At 42.8% G+C, this 18,292-nt stretch overlaps 1 protein-coding gene across 1 annotated transcript; it reads left to right on the top strand.

The window, feature by feature from the left end:
* Positions 1 to 13,360: 13,360 nt before the first annotated feature.
* Positions 13,361 to 16,302, top strand: LOC143531116 (uncharacterized). The gene is made up of 3 exons (XM_077026490.1): positions 13,361 to 13,488; positions 14,725 to 14,855; positions 15,462 to 16,302. The coding sequence occupies exons 1-3, from the start codon at positions 13,387 to 13,389 to the stop codon at positions 16,234 to 16,236; spliced, it is 1,008 nt and encodes a 335-aa protein (XP_076882605.1). The 5' UTR covers positions 13,361 to 13,386; the 3' UTR covers positions 16,237 to 16,302.
* The last annotated feature ends 1,990 nt before the right edge of the window (positions 16,303 to 18,292 follow it).

The following is an 18,292-nucleotide window of genomic DNA, read 5'->3' as shown; positions in this document are numbered from 1 at the left end:
TTTGCCATTTTATGACACCAAACACAAACACAGGCGTTCCCATCCCGTAACAAATAACTCACGAAATTAAATGCTTTTATCACTAAACTTATACCAAGTTACATTTTATAAGATATACATATTAAAAAAATTCCCATTTTACATACCTTTCCTACATATTAACCACAACTACTATTAATAGCAAGCTATCTACACAACTTCCAAACAAAAAAGTTATAAAAAAATGATAACCTAATCACCTTATACCAAAAAACAAAAAATCAAAATAAAAAAATCCATTGTTTTAGAAGATAAAAAGTATTAATTTTTTTTTACCATAAAGTAACCTTTACATTAAACTTACTGAAATACGGTAAATGCTCTTTTCATTAAACTTATACCAATTTTTCATTAAACTTATACCAAGTTACATTTTTATAAAAGAACATATTAAAAAAAGTAAGCAAATTTACATACTTTTCCTGCATATTCACCACAAAACTACTACTATTAATAGCAAGTTACCTTCACAACTTCCAAACAAAAAAATTACAAAAATCTGATAACCTTATCACCTTATACACACACATCCAAAAATCCATTGTTTTACATTATTATTACATATAAATGATTATATGGCAAAAGTATTTTTTTTTTCCTTTTTTTTGACTTACAAAGTATCTTAAATTTTATCCAATAGTTTATGGAACTAATAAATGCTATTTTTGTTGAGTTTTTTAACAAATACTAATATTTTATAAAACAAAAACATAGCAATATATAACAATTTCATAGACTTTTCCTATATTTTAAGTTTTTAACCCACAAAACTACTACTAATAGTAAGTTAACAACTTCCAAACAAAAACATTACAAAAAATTGATAACCTTATCACCTTATACAAGAAAATAAATAATTCATTGCATATAAATGATTAGAAGACAAAAAGTTATTAATTATTTTTGACCTTAAAAGTAACTGAAGAAAATGACCCCGGCAGATTAAGGATAATCTTAGGGTTAAGTAGATGTTTCTCACGAGTGTTAGGTCCAGCAAAGATGGTTATTCTTCTCGACCTGCAAAACAGACACCGTGAGCTCGTCATTGAGAAGGGGGGGGGGGGTTCCTCCTTGTGACCACCCTCCGGCGTGAGAATCAGACTAGATTGCTTTGAATATAAGTGTATATAGAGAGAAATAGCTAGAGAGAAGATGATGAAACCGTTCCAAGGAGTTGGAGTATTTATAGCCGAAGGTAGGTTTTCAAGCAGGTACGGCCAGCTGTATAATATTCCTTTTCCACCAACTACGGGCTATGTTCGTGCCACGATGGGAGTTGGTGGGTAGGCAGCGGCTGATAGTGACATTTTGTACTGGAGCGCGCTGCTCCTCGTACTATTGTCGGTGAGCTGTCACCCTGTGATTGGTTCATGGGTTGCTTTTGCCAGATCTTGTCTATTTGTCCATACCTTGGTAGGTATAGTACAAAAGATCTTCTAGAAGCGTACGGACTGGCTCTTTTGGGCGGGAATATTCCCGCCCTGCTCATTCTTTCTTCAGGTGACATTGCTGAAGTATAAGAGTTAGTGCCTTATGCGTGTAGCCTTACTGTTAGTGCGGGTAGCCTTCCTTCTTGGTTTGTACCCACAGCTGCGGGAACAGGCAGGGTACTGTACCAAGGGAGGCTTTCCTGCGGGAACAGCTGGCTTACTGTGTGTAAGGTCTTCATCTCTGAGCATGGTGGGTCTTGCGGATCCAGTTGGCCTTTGCGCAGACGTACCTCTTTAAGGTGAGTCTTGCGGGTCCAACTGGGCTTTGCTGGGACCTACCTCTTCAAGTCCCCCCAGTCCATTGTTCTTCTCATGAATTTTTAATAAGTGAGGTGAACTTTTGGACTTTAAGCAAGGGGTTTTGAAAATGGGGTTTTCGTTTTTTAAGGTTTTCCGTGGGGATTCTTCCCGCAGTTTTCCTAATGTCACTTGCAGAAAATTCCCGACTTTTTCTGCCTGATCTTTGGGTATGATGCGGGTAGGTGCGTAACCTCTCCGCAAGTCGGGAGCGTTGAGTTTCACTTGTGTAGATTCTCCATGGGGTATTGGTAGTTTTAGACATAGTGATCAGCTATGTTAAACAACCAATTCCACCTTGAAGCTTCGAACAATCTAGTTCTCAACGTTCCCGCCATGCGGGTGTGTTATTTCCCTTTCCGCAAGCATGACCCATAAGATCCATCTTGGGTTCAATTCCCTGCAAGTGCCAAGTATGTGAAGGGTTTCGCCTTGACACTGTACCCTCACTTGTCTTATGGTTTCTTACTTTCCAAGGTAAGGGGGGGTATATTCCCTCTTATTTTTGAATCTTTTTGAATCTTTTTAAAATTCGAAGGGTTGGTGAAAGGATAAGGACAGTCCAAACGGTTGAAGGGACGTTGGCGTCTTCTGACGGTTTCAGGACGTGCAGGAAGTTATGACGACGTGACAGCATGTGGTCAATCAGGACGCTTTTTCAGGCGCGTGGGCGCGAGTTTCATGACACGCGCCATTCCGACACCTGTTACCAGCTTGCTTTATCCACACGTGTCGCCGTGTCATTGCGTCTGCGCTTTCTTTCTCATCCGCATTAAATTCATCGTATTCATTGCGATGAGTATATAAGGGGGGAGAGGGTGTATCTCGTCCCATACCTTTACTTCACTCTTCCTCCTTTTAAGCGATTTCTAGCGAATACTCATCTTTTCCGGCGAGCATTTTCCTAAAACCGCTTTCTGTCATCTTTAACATTTGAAAAATGTCTTCTTCTACTCATGATCCCGAGGTTAACGTCGAGGAGTCCGACGTTTACCTCGAGAACCCGACGTCCACGTCCGATAAGGACGATAAGAGTACTGCTGGCGAGTGCCAGTGTACTCTTTCTGTCGATGTATACCATTACATCGTCAAGAAGTTCATGCTGGAGCCGTATGAGCCAGAGTTCCCGGAGGCTAACCAGACCGTATACGACGCCCCTAAGGGCAAGATAGGGGTCTACGCTTCGTTCTTCCTATATGGGAATCTAAGATTCCCATTAACGAAGTTCGTGTACCGTGTTTTGGAGAAACACGGTGTTCATTTGACGGAGGTGCACTCAATGACAATTGCCAAAGTTCGTCATTTCGAATGGGTGTGCCGTATTTTGGGTATCGAGCCTCGCGTCGACCGCCTGATGACCTTCTACACTTGGAGGTGCATCCAGGGTTGGTATACCCTTGTTACTCGGATCAAGGGTTTGAAGATCTGCGCTACTGAGCGTAGTCTTCGTTCTTGGAAGCGGGAGTTTTTCTACATCTCCGCTCGCGTCGTCCCCATCGCGATGACGTTCAAGAATGGGGGGGCACTTCCTAACCTTCACGCCTCCAATTACCAGGAGACGGAATGGTTCACCAAGATCTCCCAGATTCAGACTCCGGTTTATCGCTTCGCGGAGTCTGGGATGGTGATGCTTGGGATGAGCCGCGTGTGGAAGGATGCCGGGTCTGGGACGCCGCAAATACCCAGTGTCCTTGAATACGGTTTGAACTATATCTCTTATGGTATACTCTCTCTTTTGTGTTGGTTTAGGGTTTTTCTTCTAACATTGTTATCTTTTTTATTTCAGAGGGGAACGACTTACAGTCGCTCTTGCATCCGCGGGAGACTGGTGGTCCCGCACGGTTGGGTACTCGTGATCTCGATGAGAACGAGTTGCCCATTGTGGAGCAAACGGCAGATAAATTCGTAGAGGTCTACCCGCCAGGCCACGAGATTTTGAGCGCCACTCGGCCAGGTAAGGAGTTCTTTAATCCTCGTCCTCTTCATGCTCAAACTTCTGCTGGAATTCCTCTGATCTTGTCATCTTCTGATAAGGGATCCGCAGATGGCCCTTTTATCGTGAGGAAGAAGAAGGCGGCTGGCGCGAAGGGCAAAACGAAGGTTGCCACCTTCGTTGACTTGGGGAATCAGTCTGATTCTGAGACTGAAAGTGAGGAGGCGGCGGGGAACCTTGGTGGTGGTGACGAGACCATTGTCTCAGAGGTTGAGACAACGGCTGTCACTTCCGAGCCACCAAGCGCTGCGAAGGTGACTGGCGTGCAGAGGCCAGTTTCATCGGGTCTATCTCCGCCTGTCAGGTCTTTCAGGATCAAGAAAGCCAGTAAGTATATTTTTTGTGTACCTTTTCCGCATTTCCTTCCGCCTTTGTTTTTTATATCTTGTTTTTCTTCATGCAGGGGTAGACTTATTTGCCTTCGAGAGTGGTGCAGGAGGAAGCGGTCCAGGACCCACGATGATACGTTTGGTCAACCTATCCGAGGCGATAACCCAGGCGGCTGCGCCTGTTTCTGGTACCGGTCCAGTTGCTCATACTGTTGAAGCAACTGTTCCGGTCGTGACGTCATCTCCGCCGGCCGTCAGTGCCATCTTTACTACATCCTTCACCGGACCGGCGGTGACATTTTCCGCGAGCTCATATGCGGCCGCTACCACGGTTATGAGTTCATCTCAAATGAGTTCATCTCCGATGGTGTCTACCTCAATGGCTTCTGCATTGTCACGTTCGGCATCAGTGACTACCTCGTCCTTGGCCGGTTCTTCAGGTATGTTTAGAGTTGGGGCCTCTAGACTTACCTCTGTTGATGAGGGAGTCCAATCTTTGCCTCCTTCCCATCTCCTTGACCTTTTGGATGGATATCCTTTAGGTTCGGGTGATGGGTTTAGCGGCTATCGGCCTGTTATCGACCCTACAGGTGCGTGGGGTTACTTTGGCCTGTTATTCCTCCTGATTCATTTTTTCTTAACTGTTTTTTGTTGCAGTTTCAGATTCCAATGAGGTCTATGCGCCAAGGTGGAATATCCGCCGAGGCACGACTCTCAGGACGGCTGCAGACTGCGTCGACTGGGCGCGCCATGCCGCTCCAAGCGGTGCATTGGGGGAGGCTATGGCTAGCTACCAGGAAGGCAGGTTGTCCAACGAGCTTCGAATTCTTCTCGCCCGGATGCAGCCGCGTGTCGAGTTACTTTGTCGTGAAAACGACAAGTTAAAGACTGCGCGTAGCCTGGAAGGGGCTCAGGTGCGATCGCTGCGGGAGGAGAACAAGAAGCTTACCGCCACCGCTGCTGAAAAAGAAAAGGCCTTCAAGGATCTTGAGGCCGAGATCCAAGCCAGGCATGAGGCCCGTTCCAAGGCTACTCAAGCTGTTAACGAACAGCTTAGGCTGGCCAAGGAAACTGCGCGTAATGCGACCGAAAGGGCTACCAAAGCTGAAGCCGTTGCTGAGCCTCTGCGCGCTGAGAATGAAGAGCTGAAAGCCAAACTGGAGAAGCTTCGGCAGGCTCATGAGGCTTTGGCTTTAGAGGATGCCAAGAAGCTACAGGAGCTCTTGGATCAGAGGGTTGTGCTTGATCGCAAGCTTAAAGGCGTTGAAGAGGCTGCTGCCAAGGACGTGTTGCTTGCCAACCTAAACAAGAATGAAGCCGAACGCGCCCGCGATCAAGCTCAAGCTACCCTTCAAGAAGCTCTGTCCACTAAGGATTGGCTTCTACGAGAAGCGTTGTCGCAGGTACACATAGCTCCATAATTTTTTGCTTTGTGCTTTTCTTTATACTTAGAAAAGTTTTTAATATATATATATATATATATATATTTTGTAGGTTGTGCATCGGATATTCGCGAACACATCCTATGATGATGCCATGAGCGCAGCCCTCAACGCTTCTCATGAGGATGGGGAGAAGGCTGGTTTCTTGCTTGGTCTAGGATTTGCAGAGAAAGGCATCCCGCCTTCCAAATTTCCTTTACACGATGTTAACACTGAAGCTGCCTATGACCAAGCTGTGAACCAGTATGCTGCCTTCTCGCATCCGGTTGTGGAGAAGGTTAATGAAGTTGCTGCTCCTGATGACGGGCTAGCTGTTCTCAAAGCTTTCCTTGAACCGCCGCAGCCGACTGATGGTGCGGGTTCAAGTGGGTTTGGAGGAAGTGGTCCCGAAGCTTGAATCTTGAGATTCCTTCCAACCGTTAGGATAGATTTGTATTTTTTGTAGGCGGGTAGATACCTAGCCATTTTGTAATGTTTGAACAACTTTTATTGTGAATATAAATGTTTTGTTAACGCCTTGCCTTGTAAACATTATATGATTTGCTCATGCATATTTTAGTTTAACTTAGCAATTTTCTAAGTGTTTTGAATAAGTTAACCTTTCGACGCGTGTCAGATAATAGGTTAATCTTCTGTTTCCTCTATCATGATTGTGCGGGTAGGACCGTCACTTTCACTTAGTAGGATGACCAAACTTTATCTATATCTGACCAGCGTGAAGGTTTTCCTCATCTTCCCCTTAGAAATATTTACTGTTTTTGTTTTTATGCGGGTTGTGCCGCTTTCCACACGCAACGACTTACTTCCTCCCTCACTTATTTATGCGGTGAATACCGGCATATCAGTGTGGTCAGTTCATAAGTATAAAGGTAAGGCTATCAACACAATGTGATAAGGAGAATCATTTCCATTAGAAGTGGCCTTAGGCCTTTTCTTTACAAGTTTGGAATTGACCTACATGTAACATCTGCATAATTGAGCTCCATTCCATGTTCTTAGGATGGGGGTGCCATCGAGCCGGTATGCGCCCTTTCCCAAAACTTCTTTAATAATGTATGGCCCTTCCCAGACCGGGGCCAGCTTTCCTGGGCGCTCTTGGTTCGAAGCCTCGTTGTTACGCAGTATGTAGTCTCCGACATTGAAGTTTCAGAGTTTTACCCGCGTGTTGTAGTACTTTTGCATTTGTCGCTTGTAGTTCTCTTCACGCGCTGCGGCTAAGTCTCTGCGCTCTTCGGTTAGCATAAGGTCTAACCGTCTTTCCGCATCATTGTCTTCTGGTTGAGTTATGACTCTTGGTGAGGGTAGACCAATCTCGACTGGAACCATGGCTTTAGTGCCATAGGTGAGGCTGAACGGAGTTTCGCCCGTTCTTGCTTTTTTCAGGGTTCTGTTTGCCCAAAGGACATGTGGAACTTCGTCCACCCAGCCGGATCTATGCTCCAAGAGTCTTTTCTTTATGCCGTCGACTATGCTCTTGTTTTCTCTTTCCACCTCACCATTACCATGCGGGTGTGCCACTGAGGTAAAGGTGTGGGTGATTTGAAGCTCTTTTAGCCACTTTTGTAGCTTCTGGTCAGCAAAGTTAGTGCCGTTATCGCTCACCAAATTCTGTGGAAGTCCAAAACGACAAATAATAAATTCCAAATAAATTTTTTGATATGTTTTGCGGTTGTTTGGGCTAAGGGTTTTGCTTCTATCCACTTGGTGAAGTAGTCGATGGCTACCACTAGGAACTGAACGTTCCCTGCTGCTGTGGGAAATGGACCTGTCACATCGATGGCCCACTTCTGAAATGGCCATGAAGAAGTGACTGGAACAAGTTCGTTCTTCGGGCGATGCGTGTTGGGTGCGTAAAGCTGGCAGGACCTACATTTTCTGATGTAGGCCAGTGCATCCGTGTGCATCCCCGGCCAAAAGTATCCCGCGTTGTTTAGCTTAGCTACAACTGCGCGTGGACCTGCGTGTATTCCACAGATGCCTTCGTGTACTTCCCTTAGGAGGTAATCGGCATCTTGGTCGTCAACGAATCTGAGGAGTGGGCCAAGAAAATTACGCCTGTAAAGTATGTCATCAACAAGTTGATAGTTCAGTGATTTACAGCGTATCTTTCTTGCATGTGTCTTTGACTCTGGTAGTACACCCGCCGCAAGGTAATTTATGATTGGTGTCATCCATGTTTCCGTGCCGGTTTGGATGACACAACTTTCCTTGTGCGGGACTGATGGTGCTCCAAGAAGTTCAACGCGGATGTCCTTTCCCAAGTGGGTGAAGGCTAACGATGCAAGCTTACTTAACGCATCCGCAGATTTGTTTTCGCTTCGCTTGATGTGCACAACTTTGCAATCGTTGAAATCGCGCATAAGGGTTTTTGCTTGTGCGAGGTACAGGGCCATTGTGTCGTTCACGGCCGTGTACGTCCCGTTTATCTGGTTGGCTACTAGCATGGAATCAACGTGGGCTTCCAAGTTTTTCACCCCCATCTTACGCACAATTCTTAATCCGGCCAAGAATGCTTCGTACTCCGCTTCGTTGTTCGTACTTGGGAAATCAAGCCGAATAGCGTAAGTGTATTCTTGGCCTGCCAGGTTAGTTAGTTTCAACCCTGCGCCTGAACCTTCGTTGTTGGCTGCTCCATCAGTATAGAGTCGCCAGACATCGTTAGTGTCTTGTGCTGGAGAGGGTTGAGCCTCTTCCTGGCACTCTTTTTCCCGCGATGCGGGGACTTCCGCAATAAAGTCGGCCAAGACCTGGCCTTTTATGGCTGGTCTTGGCTTGTACTTTATCGCGTATTCCCCCAACTCAATTGCCCTTTGGCTAGGCGTCCCGACAACTCGGGTTTGCCTAGAACGTTTGCAAGTTTGAAGTTGGTGAGAATGGTGATTGGGTGACCTTGGAAATATCGTCTTAGCCTGCGTGAAGCCTGTACAAGCGCTAAGACTAATTTTTCCAGGGTAGAGTACTGGGTTTCTACGTCCGTTAAGACGCGGCTTACATAGTAGATGGGCATCTGGATGCCTTTTCGTTCTACTAGTAAGACTGCCCCGGTTGCTCTGTCTGTGGCGGAGAGGTAGAGAATTAATTCCTCCCCCACTTCTGGTGCTGTGAGCGTTGGGAGTTCGATCAAGCGTGACCGAATCTCTTGAAAAGCTGCTTCCGCTTCTGGTGTCCAGCGGAAGTGCGTTTTCTTCAAGCAATTTCTCAATGTTGACACGAATGGGAACGACCTATCCGCATGGTTTGCCAAAAAGCGGTTAAGTGCGACTAGTCGTCCATTCAGTGTCTGAGCCTGTTTGATGGTAGTAGGTGATTCCATTTTCATAATGGCTTCGATCTTTTCAGGGTTCGCTCTGAAGCCATCTTTGGTAACGATGACTCCAAAGAACTTCCCTTATTCCATCCCAAAGGAACACTTGCTCGGGTTGAGCTTCATGTTTATTTTTCAGAGCGTGTTGAAAGTTTCTTCGATGTCTTTCAACATCGCCTCTGGCTCAAGGCTTTTGATGACCAAGTCATCCATGTAAACTTCTAAGTTCCTCCCGATTTGGGCATGAAACTCTTTGTCCATCAGGCGTTGGTATGTGGATCCGGCATTCTTTAGTCCGAATGGCATCATTTGGTAACAAAATGTGCCATCGGGCGTTCGAAATGCGGTTTTATCCTGATCGTCAACGGCCATGTGGATTTGATGGTACCCTTTATATGCATCAAGGAAGCATTTAAGGCGAAACGGTGCTAATGAATCTACCTTAAGGTCAATTTCGGGTAACGGGTAACAATCCTTGGGGCATGCTTTGTTTAGGTCTTTAAAATCTATGCACATGCGCCATTGTTTGTTGGATTTCGGTACCATGACGGGATTTGCAACCCATGTTTGATATCTACTAACGCGTACGATGCCTGTGTCAAGGAGTTCCTTGACTTGGGTTCTACACACGTTAGCCTGCTCGGCACCCATTACGCGACGCTTTTGTATGACCGGCGCAAACGCCGGGTCACACTTCAGCTTATGCTCAGCCTTACTTCGAGGTACACCAGTCATGTCAGCTGGTGTCCACGCGAAGATGTCGGCATTTTTTTGCAACAAGCGTTTGAGTAAGGTGCGTGTGAGGTTAGTGATCGTTGGGCCAATGGTAACAGCCTGGTCAGGGTATTTGCCATTGAATGCCCATTCTTCTGGCTCAGAGGTTGTTGGCTTAGCCATCTTTGGTTTGGGCTTAGATGAGACAGATGCGATACATACCTGGGGAATACCCGTGATCATCGCGACGCCCTCAGTTGTTGGCCATCCCATCATACCATGGACCGAAGACACCACGGCATTAAATCTTGCCATCCCATCTCTCCCGAAGAGAATGTCGTATGTGTGGTGTGGCTTCCTCATTACCACGAAGTCTACGTCTTCTGTGCGGGAGTACTTCCCGTCCGTGAGAGTGACGGGGAAGGATAGGATACCCAAGGGGGTGTTTGTGCTGCCGTCAAACCCTTCCATCGAGGCGTAAACCGTTTCTAGGCGTTCTTTGTCTTCGTCGTCTAGCTTGTCGAAGAACTGCCTATACATGACCGTTGACGAAGCGCCGTTATCAGCAAGAGTGCGGGAGGTGATGTAGTGCCCCAGCTGGCTTTTGATGACTATGGGGCCTTCTTTGTTGGGCCCACCTGGCACACGCGGGAAACGCACTTCAGCTTCCTTCCACGCACTTGGCTCTGTTATTCGTCGTTTTGTTCCTCTGACGTTGCCATGAACCATGTGAATGCTGATGTCGACGGGATTTCGTCCATTGCCCTTGTACCGATTGTCATTCCTCCCTCCGTTCTTGATTGACGCCACGAGGTGTGTGAGTTTCCCATCTTTGACGAATGTTTCGACGATATCCTTCAAAGATGTGCATTCCTCCGTGGTGTGGCATTTGGTCCCGTGGAAGTCACAGGATTTGCTCTGATCAGCGTTATGACGCTGTCGGATTATTGGAGCCTTTGGCCATGGGAGTTTCTCGGTGGCAAATATCTCGGTGACGCTTTTGGTGAGTGGCGTCCATCTGGGATTCCGGTTCGACGAGTGCGTGTTGTCCCTTCCGCCTAAGAGAGGGCGAGAGCTAGATGAGGTGTCAAAGTTTATCCTTGACTGCCAAATACCAAGCTTCCTCTTCTTATTTTGTCGGGCGGTACGGACGTTATTTTCTCTTGTTCTCTTCGTGTAGAGGTTTGTGCTCTGGGGAAGATTTCTATCCAGTTGCTTCTCTGTCTCAGCGAAGCGTTTAGCTGCCGTCATGATGGCATCCCACGTGGATGGCATGCCATCTTTACCCGTCAACGTGCGGATGAGCTCTGGGTACTCAGCGCCCTGGATGAAAGCGGTGCGAACAAGATCTTCGCTAATAGTGCCCAGACTTAGCTTCTTTGAGTTGAAGCGAGTGATGAAGTCTAGCAAAGATTCGTCTTCCTCTCGGATGCAGTTGAGGATCGTCCATTGCTCTTCAGTATATTTTCTTTGTTGACTGAAGTGCTGGCTGAACTTGTGCTGGAAGTCTGCCCAATCGTAGATGTGGTGGACCGGTAGACGATCAAACCACGCTCTGGCTGCCCCGACGAGCGTCATTTGGAACATGTAACACCACGTGGGTTCCGTCCAATTACTGACGGTTGCCCCCGCTATAAATCTGTTCAAGTGATCGTCCGGGTCAGATATGCCATCGTAAGTGCCTATGTTGGACATCTGTTTGGCACTCTTTGGAGCAATTGCTTCCGCAATGTCCCTTGCAAATTTGGACGTTCCCGCATTCGCAACAGTTGGTCTGAAATTTTTGGAGAAGTCACGTGGGTTTCCCCCCGTGTTCTTTGGTTTGAAGGTTTCCTCGAAATTTTTCTTCGAGTGGAAGTCTTCTTTACGCTTCCCTTTCGCCTTATGACGAGGGTTTGCGTCACTGTCAGATTCTTCCCAATCTTCATCATCCACATACTCGCAATCGTTGCTCATGTTGAGCTGTTGTCGAGTGCTTCCGAATTTGTCATTGGCCTGCTGGAGTAAACGTAAACGTTCGTCCAACTCAGCTTGGAATTCTTTCTGACGTGCTTCCGCCCAAGCTTTAACTTGTTCAAGTGTTTGTTGGGGAAGTCTCGTCTGTTGTTTCTCTACCTGGGTATCAATGAATCCCAGGGGAGGATTGTTTACTGCACTTGCCCCGGCTTGGGTAACCGGGGTAGTGTTCGTAAAAATTGTGTATTCACCGGTGTTCCCCCCAGTAGCTGGGGTTGTGGTTACCGGAGTTTCTTGGTCACTCGGTGGCCTTGGCGTCGGAGTAACCTTAACCATCTTTCCAGAAGTTTGAAAAAACTGAGAGAATTATTTCTAGCTTAATGCACGGATGGCGCCAAAGAAGAAACACTAAATGACCCCGGCAGATTAAGGATAATCTTAGGGTTAAGTAGATGTTTCCCACGAGGGTTAGGTCCAGCAAAGATGGTTATTCTTCTCGACCTGCAAAACAGACACCGTGAGCTCGTCACTGAGAAGGGGGGGTTCCTCCTTGTGACCACCCTTCGGCGTGAGAATCAGACTAGATTGCTCTGAATATAAGTGTATATAGAGAGAAATAGCTAGAGAGAAGATGATGAAACCGTTCCAAGGTGTTGGAGTATTTATAGCCGAAGGTAGGTTTTCAAGCAGGTACGGCCAGCTGTATAATATTCCTTTTCCACCAACTACGGGCTATGTTCGTGCCACGATGGGAGTTGGTGGGTAGGCAGCGGCTGATAGTGACATTTTGTACTGGAGCGCGCTGCTCCTCGTACTATTGTCGGTGAGCTGTCACCCTGTGATTGGTTCATGGGTTGCTTTTACCAGATCTTGTCTATTTGTCCATACCTTGGTAGGTATAGTACAAAAGATCTTCTAGAAGCGTACGAACTGGCTCTTTTGGGCGGGAATATTCCCGCCCTGCTCATTCTTTCTTCAGGTGACATTGCTGAAGTATAAGAGTTAGTGCCTTATGCCTGTAGCCTTACTGTTAGTGCGGGTAGCCTTCTTTCTTGGTTTGTACCCACAGCTGCGGGAACAGGCAGGGTACTGTACCAAGGGAGGCTTTCCTGCGGGAACAGCTAGCTTACTGTGTGTAAGGTCTTCATCTCTGAGCATGGTGGGTCCTGCGAATCCAGTTGGTCTTTGCACAGACGTACCTCTTTAAGGTGAGTCTTACGGGTCCAACTGGGCTTTGCTGGGACATGCCCCTTCAGTAACTTTAATTAATTTTATCCAACACAATACTCCAAAATAACATAACATAAACATCTTCTAACGTGCCTTATTTGGAGGCAAAGCAGCAGCAACATTCATCATCATCATCATCATCATCATCATCATCATCATCCTCCTCTCCCATATTCATAACTTTCTTTTTCCCAAAACACGCTTTCTTTCAATTTCATACGCATAATATTATTAACATCATCAATCAACCAATCAATTCCAATCCATTCGCCAAGATCTTCAAAACCCATTAATCATTTTCGATTCTCTTCAAAACCCACTAATCTTTATTCAATTTCATCTCGTTTCCGATTCAATTCGATTCAATTGGTGGGTTAATTGCGTAATGTGGTGAAGATGTTAATTGGAGGATATGGATATGGATATGCAGAGAGAGGATAATAGTTATTGGAACCGGCAATCGGATTGGGGGTTTTGTACGGAATCGGAATCTTTGAATTCGAATTATAATTATTATTATTATTATTATTATTATTATTATTATTATTATTATTATTATTATTATTATTATTATTATTATTATTATTATTTGATGCAACGGTTGTCGGATTCGAGTGTCGGTGATGGGTATATTGAGCATACGGTCACCAAATTTGATACGCTTGCTGGTGTTGCCATTAAGTATGGCGTTGAGGTAAACATTTGTGAATTGTGGCAAATTGATTATTGAAAATTGTTTGATTTTTATTTAATTTCATGTTTTTAAAGAAAAATTTATATTTTTTTATAATTTTGATGAAAAATTTGTAGTTTTTAGTGTCAAATGGTTGGTTAAATTTAGTTTTTAATGCATAATTAGCAAGGATGAGAGCCTAAAAATACCGTACCGATTTTATCGGTTCAGTACGGTACGGTACCCTTTGATTTCTTTTAATTTCATGCTTTTGCATAAATTTTTATAATTTTGATGAAAAAATTGTAGTTTTAGGGTCAAATGATTGGAAAAATACTGTACCGATACCGAAAACGAGTGAAAGTAGAAACCGAATACCGTACCGATTTTATTCGTTCGGTACCGGTACCATCGGTGTGATGCTTTGGTCGAAAATGCGCTGGCAGACTTTATACATATAAAAATTTTCATAAACCGGGAGGGCCGGGCTCAAAAAATTCGGATTAAACGGGTAAATTTTCACTGCGTATAAAATTTTCGGCTGAAAACGGGTAAATTTATATAACTGGCAAAAAACATAGGTGGGCCTAAAGGAAGCTTTGCCCTTGGGTACCATAAAAAATACTGAAACCGGATGGTACCATTACCTAAACCATGAAAAATGAATACCGGTACTAGTTGCCAGTGGCAAAGCCTGGACGAAAACGCTGAGGGGGGCGGACTCAATTTTCATATAGAGGGGGGCCGGGCTCACATTTTTCAGGCAAAACGGATAAGTTTACACTACGTATAAATAATTTCAGACAAAAACAGGTAAATTTACACTACTAGGTAAAAAAAAAGTAGCATGAAGCTTCGTCTCTGCTGGTTGTGTTCAATACGGTACTGGTACTGGTACTGGTACTGGTACTGGTACTGGTGCAAAACATGAAAAACCAAATGATGAATAAAAGTGACTTCACTAAATCCTTGTAGGCAAATGAATGATGTGTTAGGAACATCAAACATTTACTGTAGTTTGGATTTTGTTAGCTATTTTTAGGACAAGGACAAATTGTAAATATAGCTGGTTATATTCTGGGTTGATGACATCAACTAACTTGTAATCACTATATAAGTTGATTATATTCATCATTGGAAAGGAGAATCATTGACTTCATGAAGTCATTATTATTTTTATTATTATTATTATTATTATTATTATTATTATTATTATTATTATTTTGTATTTGAAGTTGAATTGTATTTTGTGTTCAGGTGGCTGATATAAAAAGGATGAACGGGTTGACAACCGATCTGCAAATGTTTTCCCGCAAGACGCTTTATATACCTCTACCAGGAAGGCACCCGCCCTCTCCCATCATATCAAATGGATATGATATTCAAGGGTAAACATCACTTCTATGCTAATTTATTTTAACCATCTAATATTGAATCAAATACAAAACTTTTACCGTGTGAACATACGAAGTGAAGAAAAAAAGGACAGAGGTATTTTCGTAATTACTCTATACTGAATAGAGTAATTACACTACAACTTGTATTTTGATGTAGCGTAATAATAATTACGCTACACTTTACAAGTTTATTATTAATGTACTTATATTTTTGTTGCGGTGCAATTACTCTAGTAATTAAGAATTTGCTACTATGCAAAAAATATTTCACTTTGTACAGTTTGTACGTTAAATCTTATTTGTACGTGATCCGGACCCTATATATGAAAATGAAATAATAACAGATTTTAAAATAATAAGAATTAAAATGAAAATGTTTTTTTATAGATAGGTTGCTGTTATGTTTCTTTATTGGTTGTCTGGTTCCTACCTTTTAATCATAAGGGAATCTCACCTTATATTTAATAGGAAACATGTTGTATGACTATAATAATATACATGTATGCATATGATATGTATTCACATTGGTGTGTTATTGACTTATTATCTTTGACTTATTCATTGATGTTTTATTGACGTATTATCTTTGACCTGCAGGCAAAAAAAGTCAACAACATCACCAAACCGTAGGCATTCGGATTTATGCGACTCGATAAAATCCTTAAAATTGTCATCATCATCCCCGCAAACCGTTTCGCCGTCGATGGATGCGTTACGAGACTATTACGGCCTTAAACCGACCAATCAAAACGGTACTAACGGAAGACTCGGGCCCAATAAAGCAGGTTCTTATAACACAGAGAACGGGCCAAAACCGCCCCAAAGTTCCCACCCGCCACACGGTCTTCACAGAAAATGTAAAAGCTTAGCTAACGGGCTGTCAGAAAACGACGACGTTAGTAACGGGCCCGTTTCAAACGGGAAAAAGCCGGATTCCAGTACGTGGTACGATAAGTTAATGAGAAGGCGTTTATCAGAAGTCGACCTGCAAACTCACACTCCTGAAATGTTGCTTAAACCCGACACCACCAACACTGCTAGTGCGTTTTCAGCTGCAGCCGGAAAAGGCTTAGCCTTGAGACCAAAAGCCGCTAGCAAAACCGTCAGTGACTCTGATACCGACGCTTCTGGTGTGAAAAAGTCTTCTAGCTCACCAAGCTTTTACGACTCGTATAATAATAATAGTAACAGTAATGGTAACGGTAACGGTAATAGTAATAATAATAATGGTTCGTCTATATCATCGATCTGGCCAACTTCGGTGTTGAACCTGACGGTTGACGCATTGTCTACTGCAGCCATCACGAGACCGATATTTGACGGGTTGCCGAAGCCGATAAGCGGCCGAAAGAACAAAGCAGCTATTGATTAGTACATATGGTCTTTGGAAGAATTGAATTCATGGGACAAGGGGAAATAGAAAGAAATGAAATGATAATAGAGAAAAATAAAAATAAAAATAAAAATAAATAAAATAGGAATAAAGGAAGCCATTGATATAATAAATATATTAATTTTTGGGGCTAAAAATATACATTTAGATAGAAAAAATTGTATATTAAGGATTTGTGTGTTTGAGAAATGGAGAGATGATGTTTATATGTTTGTTTGTATTTTATTTTCTAATTGAAACTGTATTTATATATTCTTTTTTGAAAGAGAGAGGGCGTCATTATCGTCCTCTCTTCTGTTCGCTTTTGTCTTAACACGAACGATCTATGGCTAAATACTAAACTACCGTCGGTCTCCTCATCCTCTCTTTTCAACATTTGAGTTTTTTGGTCGTTTGGTAATATCGGGTGGGAGCGCGAGTAAGAAAAAAAGGTTTACAATCAAAAGTGTTTAGCATTGGACATAAATACTTACATATAATACTATTTATGTGGTTTGTGTCCTACTAAGTGAGAGTTACACAACAAATTAAATTGTGTCCAAAATGAAGCTATAATATGAATGAATGAAATATTGATGGTCAAACTTGCTATGCAAGTTATAGCTAACGGGTGACTCGTGATAGAAAATTGCCGCGTATGGTAGGTTAGTACTGACCTGAAAAGTGTTCCAGTTACAATCAGTTAAATAACTAACAAATAAACTAATTAAGTCGTTATAAGATGTTTAGTACGCTTTACTTGATTAGTGTTTATTTTTTGTTTTTAAGTGTAAACTAATGTGGCAAATACACAACAATTCTCCCAAACACACAAATCATTTTATTCAATGATCAATAGCTTAATCTTGCCATTTTTTCAGGTGTGATTCCAGACTATCTAGACTTAACGGTACACAAAAAGTTATGTATATTCATTTACTAATTAATATAACTGCTCCATGAAAACGAAAAATAACAAAATAAGCTTGGCCAATGAGTTTTAGTTCAACTGGTATTGAAGTTCGAATCCAATCTCAATCGGGTTTTACCGTAGTGGGACTTTGGTGATGGGTTTTCCCCAGAATAGAAAATGATTGGCTTGGGCTACCCAGCGGTGAAGCTTGGACAAAGATAGGCGAGGGAGGGGGTGGACAAAAATAAGTATAAAAAATTGTAAACAGAGGAGCTCAAGACTCAAATTTATAAACTTATCGTGAACGTAAAGTTTATAACATTGTATTTTGCCATTAGGTGATCCCATAGCTGCCTTTTGTTAGTTGGTGGTTGACAAAAATAAAATAAAAATGACATGAGCATGACTATTATTATTATTATTATTATTATTATTATTTTATTATTATTATTACTATTATTATTATTATTATTGCAGAAGCAACTGAACTCTCAAATCTAGGGCTGTAAACGAACCGATCGAACATGAACAAGGCCTTGTTCATGATCGTTAATTAAGGAAATAATGTGTTCACGAACGGTTCACGAACACATACCGAACGAGGTTTTATGTTCATGTTCGTTCATTAAGGAAATTAATGTGTTCACGAACGGTTCACGAACACAAACGGACACAAATAAAATCGGCATAGCCAAGAGATTAAGACCGATGTGTTCATCAATATGAATAATAAAACATGTAAACGAATTGAACGAACACGAACAAGGGCATGTTCGTATTCATTCATTTAACTTTAAAAGAACATGAACACTTAATCGAACAAATATATATGTTCAAGTTCGTTTATTTAAAAAATGAACATTTGTGTTCGTTTATGTTTGTTTGGTTAAATTTTAAACGAATATAACTGAACAAAGATAAAAGAACATATATGAACACAAACAAACATAAATGAAAACACTTAAATAAACACAAATTAACAAATTTAAAACTTTAATTAGATGAGTCATTCAAATAATATTTAATTATTTTTTATTAATACATAAACAAACATAAATAAAGAGACATAAACGAACGTTCATGAACATAAATGAACGAACGAAACATGTGTTCATGTTCGTTCGTTTAATTAAACGAACACAC

Source organism: Bidens hawaiensis, unplaced genomic scaffold, assembly GCF_021521415.1.
Source record: "Bidens hawaiensis isolate Kalapana, Puna unplaced genomic scaffold, B.hawaiensis_p1.1 tig00009085_1, whole genome shotgun sequence".
Taxonomy (NCBI): domain Eukaryota; kingdom Viridiplantae; phylum Streptophyta; class Magnoliopsida; order Asterales; family Asteraceae; genus Bidens; species Bidens hawaiensis.
Note: the sequence above shows the minus strand (reverse complement) of the source record. Positions and strands in the feature narration are given on the sequence as shown.